Source organism: Pyrus communis, chromosome 2 (genome assembly GCF_041283825.1).
Source record: "Pyrus communis isolate YQ-2024b chromosome 2, ASM4128382v1, whole genome shotgun sequence".
In the NCBI taxonomy this organism is placed as follows: Eukaryota; Viridiplantae; Streptophyta; class Magnoliopsida; order Rosales; family Rosaceae; genus Pyrus; species Pyrus communis.
The window spans coordinates 13,625,513-13,643,291 of record NC_142566.1 but is presented as its reverse complement, the minus strand read 5'-3'; the positions used below and the strand labels follow the sequence as shown (position 1 = coordinate 13,643,291).

At 40.0% G+C, this 17,779-nt stretch overlaps 1 protein-coding gene and 1 pseudogene across 1 annotated transcript; both read left to right on the top strand.

Annotated features, from left to right (window-relative positions):
• The first annotated feature begins 2,118 nt into the window (after nucleotides 1-2,118).
• On the top strand, nucleotides 2,119-12,155 carry LOC137747920 (putative disease resistance protein RGA3; annotated as a pseudogene).
• A 3,724-nt stretch (nucleotides 12,156-15,879) lies between these two features.
• LOC137747922 (stemmadenine O-acetyltransferase-like) lies at nucleotides 15,880-17,533 on the top strand. Its single transcript, XM_068488046.2, has one exon. The coding sequence runs from the start codon at nucleotides 15,948-15,950 to the stop codon at nucleotides 17,295-17,297; it is 1,350 nt and encodes a 449-aa protein (XP_068344147.2). The 5' UTR covers nucleotides 15,880-15,947; the 3' UTR covers nucleotides 17,298-17,533.
• The last annotated feature ends 246 nt before the right edge of the window (nucleotides 17,534-17,779 follow it).

Here is a 17,779-nt window from a genome sequence, read left to right as displayed (position 1 = left end):
AACATTCAAAATGTTTTTCTCCACACACCATAACAAAACTGAAGCTTCTTAAAAAACCCTTTCAATAAAATAAGTTTTCATGCATATCTGGCTAAAGCTTCTTAAAAAACCCCTTTCAATAAAATAAGTTTTTATGCATATATGGCTCAAAACCCCTGAGAACGTCCCTGACTTCCCATATATCTACTAAAAAGCACGACTCCATATTGATCAATAACTCTACCAACACCCAAACACGTTTTGATAACACGGTTTGAAAAGTCTCAATACCACCAGATTAGTCCTAATGCAATTAGACTATTTTGCATGCTTTTTAATCTCGAATATAAAGGAATAAGATATTTTAAAGAGATAAACCACACAATGGTTAAGAGTCCTATCTCAAAAACAATAACATGAGATATAGATGAATGTAGTTGGATGTATGCATGCAAACGTACCTGAATATTTATCACGTAGGTAACATCTTTGCATTGAAAGTGTGAGAACCCTTCCTAGACTTAAACTATTACAATTGAAAATGTATAACAAGTCTAAGCTATTACAGACTCAGGCATTATGTCAGGGATTGCCAATTTTACCCTAACAATATCAATAACCTCTAGACACCTCGTTTGATATCTTGGATTGTACTAATTATTTCATTCGAATAGACTATTTCAACCGGTTATATATTATTAATCACATCTGGTGATATATATGATGCGCCAAACGAGGTGATTATGACTCGATGATGATGCTATTAGAATGTGCCATAAACAAGTATTTTCCACTTTGTAAGAATCGTATATGCGGTTATTATTCATCTGAATCTCAAGTTTTTAGCAGAAGGGTGATGAGGCCTCGAATGATCTAAAAGCCGTTGAGCTAAAGTACAACGAGCTGAAGGTCTCCCTGCACCTTTGTGATGGTTCTATTATTGTGAGTCTCCCTTTGGTATTCAGGTTAGATTTGTGTGATTCATTAATAATTCAATTTGTTTAATATATTTATGTAATTGGTTTTAATTTGTTTGATATTTAGGACACACTGGCATCCATGCCTCAAGTATATTTATTCACGTGAATACTTGTCATTTATCATATTTTCACACTGGTATGTGACTTATAGCTTAGTAGGTTAAGAGTATTCGCTCTTGCACCAGAGGTCACGTATTTGATATCCCGTCTCAGTAAATTTATATAAATTATCTTATCGTTCGGCAAACCAAAAAAATATAAATTTTCACTTTGATGATATTATAATTAGAACCATTCATTTTTTAATCATTATTTGAAGATTCTACATGAATAAAAAAAAAAATCAATCAAATTGCATAGATTACTCCTATATGGGTGTGGTGCAAAACTCCACTGCTGCTTCATTTCTGCAAAGGGGAATGCTTGCTGCCCGTATAAAATAAATGAACGGTTCATAACTTATCTCTAATTTAATTGATTTTTTTTTTCATTAGAATTGATGTTGGAAGATTGACTGATAAGGAGCAGGGAGCAGCTAAGGCTTAGAGATCCAACTGCAACAAATCAATCAAGTCATATCTTTTGTTCAATGTAGAACTCTCGGCTAAAGGCTAGGGTTTTATTCAAGATATTGTTTCTAGCTTGGTTTAGCCTAGAATTAAGGGATTGTGTTGATTTGTTATTGTAAATAGTTGGTAGTCCTTGTAGGAGTGATTTAAGGAATGATTGGAGGTTGCTTTCCAGCTGCTCCTTTTCCCTTCCGTCCCTTTCATATATACTTACCTAAAACCTTGTAAAGGATTTTTATGATAAATACATCATAAATTCAATAATTGATCTTCAAACGCCAATTAAAAAATCAAACAGTTTCAATTATAACACTATGATTGTTTTAATGAAACTGCTTTGCTTTATTCTTGGGTGAAGTATTGTTCTTTGACGAAGCGGTGAGCATTGTGACTGGGAAGCTGCTTTATGATTTATGCTTACGTAAAGTTGCATTAACTATACATTTGTAGGGGGAAGCAAAGCATCGCCCTTTGCAGAAAGCATAAGTAATGGTAATGCATCTTTCTCCCTATCTTATTATTCACTGTTTCACGAACTATACATATATTATCAAGCCTTTTCATTCAGCTTCGTACACCCTACGCCTTCATCCTTCTTGTGTCCTTAGCTATTTCCCTATTTCCTGCTCTCCTCTCATCCCTATCTATCGTGTGATTATGGATGCTGCAAAGGTGTTAGAAGTTTTCTATACTTTTCCGTTGGAGAGAACACTAAATTCGGTCGTTTCACTTGCTGCTCAAGAAATCAAACTTTTCCGAGGATTCAAAAAAGAACTAACCAAGCTTCGTCAATCATTACTGGCGATTCAAGAGTACTTAAGCTATGTTGCCTACCAACCACAATATAAGGGCAAGGCAGTGGAGGACTGGGTGAAGAACCTCAAAAACGTAGCTCATGATGCTAATCATGTCTTGGAGGACATCAACTATGAAGTTCTCTGGCGTAAAGCAGAACTGCAAAACCATATGACGAGAAATGTACTCAACTTCTATTCACTCTACAATCCCATTTTATTTCGTCAAAAGATGGCACACAAAATTAAGAACATCAATGCATCACTGGCGGAGCTCATGGGCTTAGTTGCAAGGAGAATAGAACCCCTCTAGGTTTGGGGAACAGAGAAACCGTCTCAATCTTTGGTCAAGATGAAAAGATCATCAGAAGGGAGAAGATTGTGTCTGACGTCATTGCAACCTTGATCGAGTCCAAGAATGAGGAAAAGAACCTTTCAGTTATGGCGATTGTGGGAATGGGAGGACTAGGAAAGACAACTTTGGCAAAATTAATATTCAATGAAGATGCTATTGGTAGACATGTTGATGGAAAAATGTGGGTGTTTGTATCTAACTCTTTTGACGTTAATTCGATTCTAGATAGGATGCTCGAATCGCTTAACTCGGACAAGACTGGATTTAAAAGTCAGGAAGCATTGCTTCATAATCTCAGAAAAAAAAATTGATGGGGAAGAGATATATTCTGATACTCGATGATGTTTGGATTGAGGATTGTGGAGCTAAAAATAATCAAGAGGCAACACGTGGATTTTTGGATGAAAATAACAAAATTACCCTCAAGGCACACCAGAAGTCCTACGCGCGAGCAGTGGACAATCATTCTTCAATCAAGTCAAAATTGCCCAAATAGGTATTTATTTTCAAACTTATTTCATCCATCCTCATCATATCTTCTCCACAAGGTAGCCCCCACAACATTCCATTCAAAATTTTGTAGATGCAATTTTGTCCAAAATCAAGGAGAAATTGATGCTTTCATTGAGAGTTGAAATACACACACTCGTAGAAGACTCTCACATAAAAGGTTTTTCTCTATTTTTTTCTTGTCCATTTGTATATTTTTCATATGTTCTTATTATTAGAATTTTTTATTTGCAAAGATTCTTTGATAAAACATAAAAGAGAAATACAATGGCTAGAAATTTAGAAAATTCTACAAGTGAAAATTCCAATATTCAAGAAATGGAACCGCGGCGATCCACGAGGCTAAATGTGATCATAGGTGGAGCGGCAACGCCGCTACGGGGCTCCACCATGGCAACCACCGCGGTGGCCACCACGGCCACCACTCGTGGTGAGGTCCATGGCACCACCACCACGACCTGAGCTGTGCCATCTAAGCAAGCCCAAGCCATGCCATCCAAGGCCCACGACACCAAAACCATGACCCAAGCCAAGTCATTGCAAGCCCAATGTGTTGCCAAGTCGAGCCCTAGCCTTGCACCCACGCGCGCCCCACGCCAAGCAGCCCACTTTCGTGGCCCAGCCTGCTTCCGCCGTTCAGCTTGCTATCATGGCCCAGCCTGCTCTTGCAGCCCAGTCTGCTCCCGTGGCCTTCCAAGTAGCCCAAATTGATTCAAGATTAGTTCAACCGTCCCAGCTCCAAATTTTTGAACCAATGATCGAACTGGGAGCATGTTCACCACATTTTTCTACGGATTTGACATTTCCTAACTCAAATCTCACACTTGGAGTCTACCACACTTCCACTGCTTAAGGAGACGCATTCCTTCCAAGCTATTCCAACCCAAATGGAGAACAACACTTGTCTCGACAAGTCATAGAGTTAACGAGCAACCTCACACAGCAAACGACCTTGGTGAACCAGCTTTTACAGCGTATCGAGATACAATGTGCCCCAGACGAGGTGTCCCGAAGTAGGACAAGGGCAGACAAAGAACCTCTCCAGCAGCGTCCCAACAAGCAGCCACTCGACCAGCCATGAAACGAGCATTCAGGTAGTGTACACTCTCGATTGGGCCCCTGAGATAGTGTATACTCATGTCTTAGCGCGCGGAGGAGTGTGCACTCTCGACTAGGCCCACAGATGAGCGTACATTCACGGTTGGGGTCACACTTTGATAGTTAACATGAACAACCTTTCAAGCGAATATCCAGACGTGGATGAGTCTGGCTGCCCTAGTATAACTAGATGCATGATAGCTTGCCCCAAGATTCCTAGAAGTAGCCACAATGGTCTTTTTCAAGGCTTAGCTAACTGAACGATTTTAGGTCTTTTGGCCTAATCTATGGGGAATCGGGCCTTAGGGATGGAGAGGGCATATTACACAGTACATCCGATGGACGGCTGCCCTGGAACCCTAAAGCTGCTACCGTGTACACTAAGGTAGCCTACGGTTTCCAGCAGATTGCCTACGGCTTGCCCTTCGAGCAGTAAAGTCACGCAAGACTTATACAACTGCACATTCTTGTGAATGGTTAAACAAGCTAGTGTGTATATACGAAGCTTTATCCACTACCGACATGCTACGCAGTCGATAAGCTTTACCTCTGCCAAGTGCGGAACAACTTACACCAAGTCCTAAAGTGTTGTGATACTTGCTACGCAACCTACGAAATTGGAGAAAGCCAAGGTTAACAGCCTAGTGGTTATGCAGACTTGTCTGCTTCTGTAAGTAAGGCATCCGGCTGCCAACCCTATGGCTAACAACTTTGCAAAGTTCTACACCAACACCTACGACTGCATAGGCTATACGGGCCTGTCTGCTTATAGAAAAGTAGCACATCTGCCACTGGTCTATAAAGTCTAAAGGTTAAGGCATGAACAAAAGAAGTGAAGATGAAGAAAAGCAAAGGAAACATGTTTATAAATAACTAGCAAAGGTCGAAAGAGTTCAAGAAAAACAAGAGCTACAAGGAAAAACAAAGAAAATCTTAAAGGCTACCTAAAAGACTGCACTTTAATAGCTTGGACATCTCACGACTACTCGATCGCCACACATTCAGCAACCGTGACGCTCTTAGCAGTGGCATCATCCAGCACTTCACCCCCGGCTGCCCTAGCTTGGGTACCAATTTCTTCAACTGCTTCACCAATGGAAGCCTTAAAAGTAAAATCAAGCAAGTTTTTGGTAGAAATAGAGAAGGTCTTAAAACCTCGAGCCCATCCTTCTCACCCTTCAGCTGCTCATTCTCCTCGAGCAGACCAACACGGACGCGTTGTACCTCATCCACTTCCTTCTTCAGACTTTCGTTGATCTTTAATACACCTTGAAGTTCCAACACTTGGGGTTCAAGCCTATCGACGATTTTTTTGAAGTGGATCACTTGATTATAAGCAACAATCAACTCTTTATCTTTTGCATAAGCAGCAAAACGAAGATCAGAAACTGCAAACTCAAGATCTTGAATCTGAGGTATGTAACATCCAATCTCTTTCTCTGCACTTTCATACTTAACTTGGATCGCGTCAAGCCTAGTTTTAAAGTCAACGATCTCTTGGCAAGCAGTCTCAAGCTGCAGAGAAGTAAGGGCAGAAATATTCGACCTCTTCAAAGCAACGAGCTCAAGATCCAACCTCTTGATCTCCTCAACCAAGAAATAAGCTTCAGCTGCCACAGTCTTCACCACCTCCTTGGTAGCCTTGCTATATATGCATCATAACAAGCAGAGCAGTCCTTCTATACTGGGTCATATGCTTCACAAAGGAACTTAGGCAAACAAACCTTTCTAATGCCATCAACAAACTTGGCACAAGCGTCCATGTCTTCAAGCAGATATGGTTTCAAGAGCACATAAATCTCAGCAGCCTCCCCAGAAGCAAGCTTAATGGATTTCTCATAGCTACCCACGCGAGTAGTCTCCTCTTTCCCAACAGGCGAATCAGTCGCAGCAGCAGAGGGAGTGGGCCTTAGCACTACTTTAACAGTAAAGTCCACATTATCGCTCTTCATAATAGTAAGCTTTTCTTAAGGAGAACCAGAATTAGCTCCTAACGGACGTCTTGGCACAGACTTTAGCACTAAGGGCATGACAAGACCTCTACATTGAGCAATACTATCAGCAATCAAATTAGCATTCTCGACATAGCAGGCGCCACAGGCTCAGATCTAGCAGCTTCATTTTTCTTCCCATTAGAAGAAGTCATGTTAATCACAAGCTTCTCGACAGCAGGTGGACCCTCAAGAGCAGTGGAGGAAGTCTTCAGTTTTTTCTTAACCAGCATCTCTTGAGCAGACAGGGAATATCTCTTCTTTCCACCTTTATTCATAGTAGGCTCCATGACAGCGATCAGACGAGTCAAAGTATCTGCCTTGATCCTCTTTTCCTTTTTTCTTGGGAGCAACCCACATTTCTCTAGGAGAAAAGAACTAAGCAGCCAACGTTATTCGCGGTACTAACTCAACCCATACTGGTTTTTTCCTCCAATTTTCTCCCAGACCAACAGGCAGAAGGCCTGCATGCCCAACATTCCAACAGCCCATGAGGCCCTCGACCTCCTCATCTCTCTTAATCACCGACCTGGCCCCCATCAAGTCCAAGATCCCAAAGGACATAAGCCATGCGGCTCGCCTAGCGCTGTGCCCCAACACCTCAATCCGTAGCCCCAGTCGCTAAGCTACCCTTGGCTCTAGCCAAGCTGAGCAGTCCAAGCAGTGGTCCCTGCCACAACACCTCATCACCCCATGCCGAGTCGACCCCTGGCCCCTGGCAGTCGACGTGCCGCACCACCCCTACGACTGCCCCGCAACAGTACTATCCAAGAAGAAGACAAGGAAAATTAATTTTTCTTACCTCGGTGTGGCACGGAGAAGACGAAGAAAGCAATGAAAAATGATCCTTTGCACATGCAAGATATAAAAGATTGCTAGATGAGGGGGAAAAATATCTTCTAAGCACTCTCTCTCTTGTAAGGTAGAATAAATCGCTCTCCAAAGTTGATTTAATAGCCCACTTAAGGTGGACTTAAATAGGCTTTGAGAGAAATTTATTTCCCTTTACTAGAATGATCTAATTTGCTAGTAAAGAGGGAATCAACATTAAAATAAGGAAGCAGTCTTAAGTTTCCTAAAGCAAGAAAATCTCTACATCTGTTGCCCTTTTCTTTAAGCAGCCCAACAGGTGTGGGGGCATTTGTGGAGCCAAAAATAATCAAGAGGCGACACATGAATTTTTGAGTGAAAATGACAAAATTACCCTCAAAGCACACTGGAATTCCTACGTGCAAGCAGTGGATAATCATTCTTCAATCAAGTCAAAAATGCCCAAATAGGTATTTATTTTCAAACCTATTTCATCCATCCTCATCATATATTCTCCACAAGGTAACCCCCAAAACATTCCATTTAAAATTATGTTAATTGGTCAAGTAATAGATTTATTACCTAATTAATCTATTAATTGTCAATTAAACTATCAATTACACCCAAAAAACTCCCAAGAGGCTGGTCACCTTCTCTCCCAAAGGGGGTCGGCCAGGCACTATATATTCAATTTCATTTCCTCTAAAAATCTAGGTCTTGACTCTTGCTAAACACTAAAAAATTCCCAAAACATTTTTCTCTCAAAATTCTATCTTTGGCATCAGAGGTTATTCGGCCAAAGCCCCCCCCCCCCCATTCATCGTGGGCACGTGAGGCTCTTGGCTTTGACCAAATGTGTTATTTGTTTTGTAGGTGCAATTTTGTCCAAGATCAAGGAGGAAGAAATTTGCATCCACAAGGATGAGACTTTATGGAGCAGCTTGATGAGTTGTTTGTCAAAGCTTAATTTTGCTCCCATAAGCATTGTCATTGTTACTACCCATAGTGCCAAAACTGTATAAATCATGGAGACACTACTGCGATGTGGTATGGGATTTTTATCAGTAGAGGATTGTTGGTCCATTTTAACTACTAGAAGGGCGAACACTGAAATATGTACTGGTGTACCGTTGGTGGCAAAGGTATGCATTGATATATTAAATTTCCCCTTTCTATTTTGTATTTTGTTTTCTATTTTAATAATATAAATATTGAATTACAGGGAGGGGCTGGGAGCATGGACAGAGCAAATTAAGGCTCAATGGTGGCAGATGGCGCCCCAACTCAATTAATTCGGTGTTAAGTTGCAAACTGCAGTGATATACACACACTTGTTATATTTGAAGAAAATATGTGTCTAATATGTGTCTAATATTAAGCTAAATCTCACACTTCCCACCAATGTCCTTCACATTGCTCAATTCACTAAACAAGGCTATTGTCTCAATTATTTAATCTCATTTATTATATGGCTGCATCTAACGTCTTGTTAGATTGCCTACATACCCTAAACAAGGATCAAGCTATTCGTAGTTCGAAATGATTAATTGTAGGTAACAAGCATAGATCACTATAGAAGTGCTTGTGGAACTATCAATTATATGCATATGAAAGAAAAAGGCCCACTCACCTGGAGTCCACGCTATGATTATCTTGCACGCACATCAAGACATCATGATCTATCGTCGCCTGCCACGAAGTCCAAAAGTGGACGGAAGATGGTCAATTTTGCCCACAAAGCCGGCAGGTGCCTAAACCTTCCCGATGTCGATTCGTCTTCTACAGTGGTCCAACGGGGTCAAGGTTGGTTGGGTTTTTCTCCTGGGATGATGGGCTACAAAGACCAGGTGGTGGCATTGGCCATCACTTTGCCGATTTGCCGGAAAATAAAAAAGAGTGGTCGGAGTACTGTTGATTTTCGTCGACTTTTGTGGCCTCAAACCACCACATACCATGGTTAATCAAGGTAGTTGTTGGGTGGGTTTTGTAAAGGGGAATGAGAGCTTCAAGATGGTGGTGATGGCGTCGAAAAACTCCACCGGAGTTGGCCGGAATCGGCCTTGGAAAATGGAAACTTGTGGTGGGTGTGGGTGGACAAGAAAGCCACTTCCCTTTTTTTTTTCTTTTTTTCTTTTTTCTTTCTTTCCTCATTTCTGATTTGGCATCACCCCACAAAGTGGGGATTTAATTTAATTAACACTAAACCTTGAATAACCAATTTCGAACGTCCGTAACTATACCGTTATAATCCGGACTCGCAAACGGCTTTCGCCTATACGTTCATACCAACGAGTACTACGAGGATATGCTACAAGAATAAGTCCCACATTTCTCAAATCGATGGTCAACGGAAGTCAAATTCCTTGCCTCTAGGGCAATTTCGTAAATTCACGCTTTTAAAATAAAACAAAAACATAAAATTTGGAACGGGTTGTCACAGATAACCTGGTAAGGTTTTCTCCATTCTTCTCCCAGCATAAGTACGGAGGATAGCCATGAATATTTTAACTTTCTATTGCAAAACTCCTTGTTTCAAGATACTAGAGAAGATGACTACGGCATTATTACCAAATGCAAGGTGCACGATCTTGTGCATGATCTTGCAGAAAACGCATTCAAATTTGGAAGCTTGACGCGGGACATGGATCAGGTGGATGATACACTTATTATTCAGCATGTTGCACATATTTCTTCGATGACACTAGAAAGAATTCCAGAAAGAAGTCTCATGAGATTGCTCTCATTGTTTTTTTATGGTAAGGTCCCTAGTATTATGTTCCAAAAGCTTAGAGATTTACTCATGTTGAATTTATCAGAGGCTAAAATTGTGGAGTTGCCCAGTTCAATTGGAAAGTTGAAATGCTTGAGGTATCTCAACATTTCTGGGACAAATATAAAAGAACTTTCCAAATCTATTGGCAAGCTCTATAATCTTCAGACGTTAAGAATGTCAAGCACTTACAGTCTTAGAACTTTTCCTACAGAAATGGAAAATTTGATCAATTTGAGACATGTTTATTTCGATGAGGATAAGGAAGTTCCATTTGGGATGACTCTATTGACTCATCTGTGAACGCTAACTTCCTTTATTTTGGATAGAGCAAGGCGTCATAGAATTGATGAGCTAGGCAGGTTAAATCATTTAGAAGGGAAACTAATTATTGGATCATTGGAATATGTGAGAGACAAGGACGAAGCAAAGAAATCAAATTTAGTGGGAAGAGCAAACATACAAAGGTTGGAGCTTAGATGGAATATTTTCTGGGGAATAAGTGACAATTTTCATGACCATGATTTACTAGAAAGCTTCCAACCGATGATTCAGAACTTCATGGGTTCTAAATTTGCATCATGGATGATGAGTGATTCGTTGCCCATCAATTTAACAGAGATTAAGTTAAACGGTTGCCGAGAATGTGAAGAAGTCCCACCACTCAGACACTTGCCTAATCATAGAACTATTGTATTTGATCGTATGACGAAACTTAAATGTGTTGGAGTTGAGTTTTATGGTTATAAACATGTTAATAATGACGCGGTAGCCATGAAGGTGACTTTGTTTCCAGCATTGAAAAGCTTAAGATTTGAGAATTCCCCAGCTTTAAGTGAATCGAAGGAAGCGGTTGTTGAGAAAGTGATGTCAACAGGTGAGAAAGCAGCCCCAGTAGTGTTTCCCTGCCTTGAAGAGTTGAAGCTCTGGAAATGTAGGAATTTGAAAAGTGCTCCCACTCATTTTCCATCTCTTAGGGAAATGGCTATATGGGAAGTTGGTAACGCCATGCCAATAGAAAATATATGCAGTCGTGTAACCACTCTCACTTCTCTCGATATATATAGTATTAAGGAGCTCACTTGTCTGCCGGTAGGGATGGGGGAAAAGAACCATAATCTCCGTGAACTGAGAATTAAGGATTGTGACAAATTGGCAAGCATGTCTTGTGGGTTAGAATATTGCACCTCACTTGAGACGTTGAGAGTTAGTGGTTGCCCTAATCTAGAATCCTTCCAAATTTCACCATCCCAATCTCTTTAGGAGTTGAGCATAGTTGGTTACCCAAAGCTAAAATGCACTTCAATTCATAGTCTGCCCTCTCTCCACAATTTGATTATTGCTAGCACTACTCTCGAGGAGGACTTGTCTTTAAACGGTTGCATGCCCCTCCATGACTTAAGAATTCAAGAATGCAATGGATTCACAAGTATACTGAGTGGACTTCATTCCTCTACTAGTCTTCGCACACTGCGTATCCAGGGCTGTCCGAATCTGAGGACTTTGTCCGATCATGGGCTACAAATCCCCGTCTCTCTTGAATATCTGCATATCAAAAATTGCCCTAATCTAGAGGCTATTGCCAGTTTAGACAACCTCACATCCCTCCTTTACTTGTATATTGAGAAATGTGATCGAGTAACAAGTATACCAAGTGGGCTCGCATACTGCACATCTCTTATCAAATTATGGGTCGGTTCATGGCACAATTTGATATCTCTGGCGGATCACAATTTGTCCAGCTTGCAATCTATTTCTTCTTTATATTTATCTGAATGTGGGAAATTACAACACTTGCCAAAGGGGCTACACTGTCTGACTCGTTTGAAAGTGATGACAATCGGTGAGTTCTGGGGGGAGCTCGAATCTTTACCTGATTTTCAGATCCCATCGAAACTTACAGGTGACCTAAGCTCAAGTCTCTACCTCAGCAAATTCAACACTCTACTTCTTTAACATGTTTGTCCATCTATTGTTTTGATGGTGTGGAGGCTCTTCCAGAGTGGTTGGGTAACCTTACATCTCTTACACAGTTGAAAATTCGTAAATGTAAGAATCTGAAGTATCTCATACGATCGAAGCTATGCAACGCCTGACCAAATTACATGACCTAGAGATTGATTCGTGTCCCTGTCTGGCAGAAAGATGCGCCAAGGACATCGGCCCAGAATGGCCAAAGATTTCTCACATTCCAAAATATCATAGGGAATTTTTAGGGCCCTTATTTTTATCTCCAATCAATTATCCACGTATATTTTGTTCAAAATTCTTCACTCACTCTCATTTTCTGCAGTATTAAGTGTTAACCAAACACATTCCTTGCTTAGTTCAATCAAGTGAAGAATCACAATGATTGTGACTTGATGATTCAAAGGGCTTTTACCAGAGTGATGATGGAACCCTTCATGTGTTAACGATCTATCTATGCACCATTGTGGGAATCTGAAGTATTTACCGGCAATGGCGAAGCTGGGGCAATTTTTATTGTTGCGTTCTAAATTAGAAGACGCAACTTGCCCGACTGGCCCAAGATTTCTCATATTTCTGATAGTCAAGTGTAGGTTTCTTTCCCGAAATAGTAATTCATGATTAGTTCTGTTCTCGTCTTTGTCCCATTTGATTTGCAAAATCAAAGACTTACTAACCTCATGGAGGAACAATAATTTTTTTGCTTTCAGCGCTTTAGACTTTTGTGGAAATTAGGTAACTAGTTTTTCAATTATCACATAACAAGGGGAGGGCAGTCCAGCTCTTTCATTATTTCGTTCCAACTTTGCAGATCAACAAACAGAAGCTTATTAGTCCTTAAATATGAGTAACTAGAAGTACAATTGCAAGAATTTACGAGTGCGTCGTCATTCTGTATATGTTATAACGTTCACCACACATGCGAATATGTTCTAATGCATGCAACGCATGGTTTTTATGGTGCAGATACACTTTTGTACAAGATTTTGCCTTTCTTCTCACTATGTGTGGGTTCTCTCAACTCACAGTTTTATTGGACGAATTTTGTGGAAGGTAATTAGTCAATCTGCAACTTCTTTCTTCAATCGTTCATTGTTGAACTAAATCATCTCGAGTTATTTACAACACATTAATCACAGATAAATTGGATTAGTATTTCAGCTCGCTTAAAAAGGCAATCCAGTAGGAGAATTGCATTAGAGAGGAGAACAGCGCAGCATAATGGAAACTTGGACGTAAAAATAACAGATTTCGGTCTTTCCATGGTTTTTTTCAGTGATAATGAGACTCATTTGGTGACATCAGTCGTGGGCACAAGGGTTCATCTTGAGTCTAGAGTATGTTCAAATTTCCTTGTTCGATAGATTTTTTTATCATCGTTTGCTAGGTAAGTAGCTACTAACATTTTCTGGTTGAAGAAGAAGATTTATATATGCTAGGGAAACGATAATCATGCAAGTTTTTTAGAATTCTGTTAGTGCTGAAGCTTCTTAATAATCTTAAACATTCTTCTGCCCAGCACAACATTAATGAAGGAATAAATTGTTGTGCCACAGAGAAAACAAAGAGACAGTAATGTTAGTTAATATATTTTATGGAGGCTGTGTTGGGGAAAAACTTAGAGTACTCAACTCTAGCACAAGTGTTGGAGAGACAATACGAGTAAACTAATTACTTGTATTACACAAACAAAATACTACAACACTCTCAAAGGACACTCTTAGAAGCAATGACACTCACTTACTTTCTAGAGACAAACTCTAGACCACTCAAACTCTAGACTACTCATTCTCTTACAAGCTTACTTGGTTGGTTGATTACCAATACACATGCATACATATTTATAGGCATGTTTGCCGACATATGGCCTCACTAGAATTTTCTAGTGCATGATCATGCACACACTACACCAACCTAGGCTTTGCATATCAGCCTTCCCGACTTAAATGAAGCTAGAATTATCTGGGGTAAAGTACAAAAAACTACCTCAACTATTGGGGTCACGACAGTTTCATACCTCAACTTTTAAAATTGACAATGGCATACCGCATCTTACGAATTTGTGACAATGTCATACCTCCGTCAAATTTTCTATTAGTTTTTCTGTTAAATGCTGACGTGGCAAGAGACGGAGACCACTTTCTATTAAAAAATTAATAAAATATTATTAAAAACTAAAAAAAATATTTAATATTTTTTAAATATTAAAATAATAAATAAAAGTAAAATTAAAAAAAAAGGGTAAAGTACAAAAAACTACCTCAATTATTGGGGTCATGACAGTTTCATACCTCATCTTTTAAAATTGACAATGTCATACCGCATCTTATGAATTTGTGACAATGTCATACCTCCATCAATTTTTCTGTTAGTTTTTTTTTTAAGTGCTCACGTGGTTTGATTCGGGGCATACTTTCTATTAAAAAATTATTAAAAACTAAAAAACAATTATTTAATATTTTTTAAATATTAAAATAATAATAAAAAGCAGAGGAAAAAAAAAAACCATCAGTTCGTCCCTCCCCTCCCCCTCCCCCCTCCTCTCTCTTCTCCCCATCTTCATTTTCTTCCCCCCACCTGCAAACCCAAAAAAATAAAAAAAATAAAAAAATTTTGAAAACCCAACAACCCCCCTACGGAAGAACAAGAAGGAGAAGGAGGAGGAGGAGGAGGAAGAAGAAGAAGAAGAAGAGGAAAAAAAGGAGGAAGGAAAAATAAAAAAATAAATTACCCCTATCGGCGTGGAAGAAGAAGAACGGAGAAGGAGAAGGAGGAAGAAGAAGAAGAGGAAGAAAAGGAGGAGGAAGAAGAAGAGGAAGAAAAAATTAAAAAAAAAATTTGAAAACCCATCAACACCCCGCTACGGAAGAAGGAGAAGGAGAAGGAGGAAGAAGAAGAAGAAGAAGAGGAAAAAAAGAAGGAAAAAAAAAAAATTTGAAAACCCATCAAACCCCAAATCCACCACTTTCATCCATTCTCCACATCCTCTTCCGCACCCATCCTCCACCTTCTCTGCTCACCCATCTTCCCGCCGACGGGATCTGGGTTTTTTTTCTTTTTTTTTTCTGGGTTGCAGGAGGGAGAAGAGTGTGGGTGTGGGTGTGGGTGTGGGGGGAAGACAAATTGGATTTTCTTTTTTTTTTTTTTTTTGGGATTTGCAGGTGGGCGAAGAAGATGAAGATGGGGAGAGGAGAGAGGAGGGAGGAGGGGGGAGGGGAAGGACGAAATGATGGTTTTTTTTCTTCTGCTTTTTATTATTATTTTAATATTTAAAAAAATATTAAATAATTATTTTTTAGCTTTTAATAATTTTTTAATAGAAAGTAGGTCCCGAATCAAGCCATATTAGCACTTAACAGAAAAACTAATAGAAAAATTGACGAAGGTATGACATTGTCACAAATTCGTAAGATGCGGTATGACATTGTCAATTTTAAAAGATGAGGTATAAAACTGTCGTAACCCCAATAGTTGAGGTAGTTTTTTGTACTTTACCCTTTTTTTTTAAATTTTACTTTTAGTTATTATTTTAATATTTAAAAAATATTAAATTTTTATTTTTATTTTTTAATAATATTTTATTAATTTTTTAATAGAAAGTGGTCCCCGTCTCTTGCCATGTCAGCATTTAACAGAAAAACTAACAGAAAATTTGACGGAGGTATGACATTGTCACAAATTCGTAAGATGCGGTATGACATTGTCAATTTTAAAAATGAGGTATGAAACTGTCGTGACCCCAATAGTTAAGGTAGTTTTTTGTACTTTACCCTTAAAACATTTACACAAGTGCATACCACAAGAAAAAGGCGATGCAAGAACCCCAAAAGAAAAGCAAAAGGAAAAAAAAAAAAAAAAAAACTTCACACGACGTAGGTGTTGCATCGCGCAAAGTTGTTTGCGCGACATAATTGCACCTACGAAATTTGCTCCGTCGTGCGAACATGTTTTTCTACTAGTGTTTGTAAAAGCTAGCAATATCCCATTGAGTTCTGTTTGACTTTCAAATGGTTTTCCACCCCTTAAACTCTCTATAAAAAGTAAGCTCCCTCGTCTATTTTGTCACCGAACACTCCAATAGTTTCACATTGCTTAGCTAGCTAGCTTGCAACACCAATCCACCATGACTAAATTGGAAGTGGAGGTTGTCTCATCAGAGACCATCAAACCCTCATCTCCAACCCCAGACCACCTCCGCCGCCATAAACTCTCCTTTCTCGACCAAATCCAACCCCCAATATTCATGCCCATGGTCCTCTTCTTCCCTAAGGATCCTCACACCCCCGAAGTCCCCACGGAACGCTGCACGAAAATCAAAACCGCCTTATCGGAAACCCTGACCAATTTCTACCCGTTAGCCGGGCGAGTCAGAGGCACCCAGTACGTCGATTGCAACGACGAGGGTGCCTACTACGTGGAAGCCAAAGCCAACTCCAACATCATCGACATCATCCAAAACCCTAACCCTATCGACTTCAACAAGTTCATACCGTGTGCGCTCGACGCTGCTAGCGAACTCCCCATATGCCTACAAGTTACGTTCTTTGCATGTGGAGGCATGAGCATCGGTATGGGCATGTCGCACAAGGTCGGAGACGCCCTGTCATATTTCATGTTCCTCAACAGTCTCGCCGCCACTACTCGCGGGGATCCCGACTACGTACACGCCCCCGAGTTTGTTTCCGACAAGTACTTCCCCCAACAGGACTTGTCCGGGTCCTACCAGCATAGTAGCGGGATCATCAAGCACAACATTTCCACTAAGCGCTTTGTGTTCGACGCTCCCGCGGTTTCCGCTCTCCGAGCCCAATCTACGGACGTCGAAAACGAACAAGCGAGGCGGCCTACACGTGTGGAGGCCTTATCGGCTTTCATATGGAGACGATACATCGCGGCCTGCACCAGGCAACAACAAAACAACAGCGCTGACGATGTCCCAGCAATGTATACCGTGTCTCATGCGGTAAACCTGCGCACGAGAATGGACCCACCGCTTCCGGAGTATACATTCGGGAATGTGACCCGAACAACAATCTCCGTCCCACCCATACAGATGGAACCGAAAGAAGGATCATCATCTGACCCTTCTCTATATTCCGTAGTGAGCCACGTCAGAGAGGCTCTTAAACAAGTTGACAGAGAGTACATAAAGAAACTGCAAGAGGGGGAGGCGTTCTTGAGTTTCTTGAAAGAGCGGAGCTCACAGGTGAAACGTGGAGATGTGGTGTCGTTTAGCTTCACCAGCTTGTGTAGGTTTCCAATTTACAATGCTGATTTTGGGTGGGGGAAGCCTGTTTATGCCGGGTCCGCGAGTTTTACATTTAAGAATTTAGTGAGCTTCTTTGACACAACAAGTGGCGACGGTGTGGAGGCTTGGATTAACTTGAAGAAGGAAGACATGGAAAAATTTGAAGCTGATGAGGAGGTTCTCAAGTATGTTTCACCCAACCTGAGTTCGAAGAATTCAGGGTGAAAACCGGTTTACTAGCATGGATTGATGTTTGTATGCATTTAATTTGTTACTTTACAGTAATTTCTCTGAGTTCTATTTCATTACGAAAAATAATAGAGATATTATGTTTTTAAACCATATTTATCGACATAGAATGTAGTGTTTGATGGTTAAATTCTATTTCTTTAGTGATTGAAAGAAGAAGTTTAACCATTAACCGCCATATTATATGATCTACAAAACACAGTTCAAGTAAATAGTCTCTCTACCATTATCCTTTTGTTAATGTGTGTGTGTAAAATTAAGTTGCAACATGTAAAGATGTTTATGTATATCTATTTTTTTGTTTTTTTTTTAAATCATGTTGTGTGACAAGTTTGTTCATGATTAATGTCGTCGAATAAATTGGAAGAAAATATTTCTGTCATTACAGTTGTCTTGTTCTAGCTTTATACCCTAATTAATAAGATCTTTCGATGCTATAATAAGAAGATAGTTTTGTT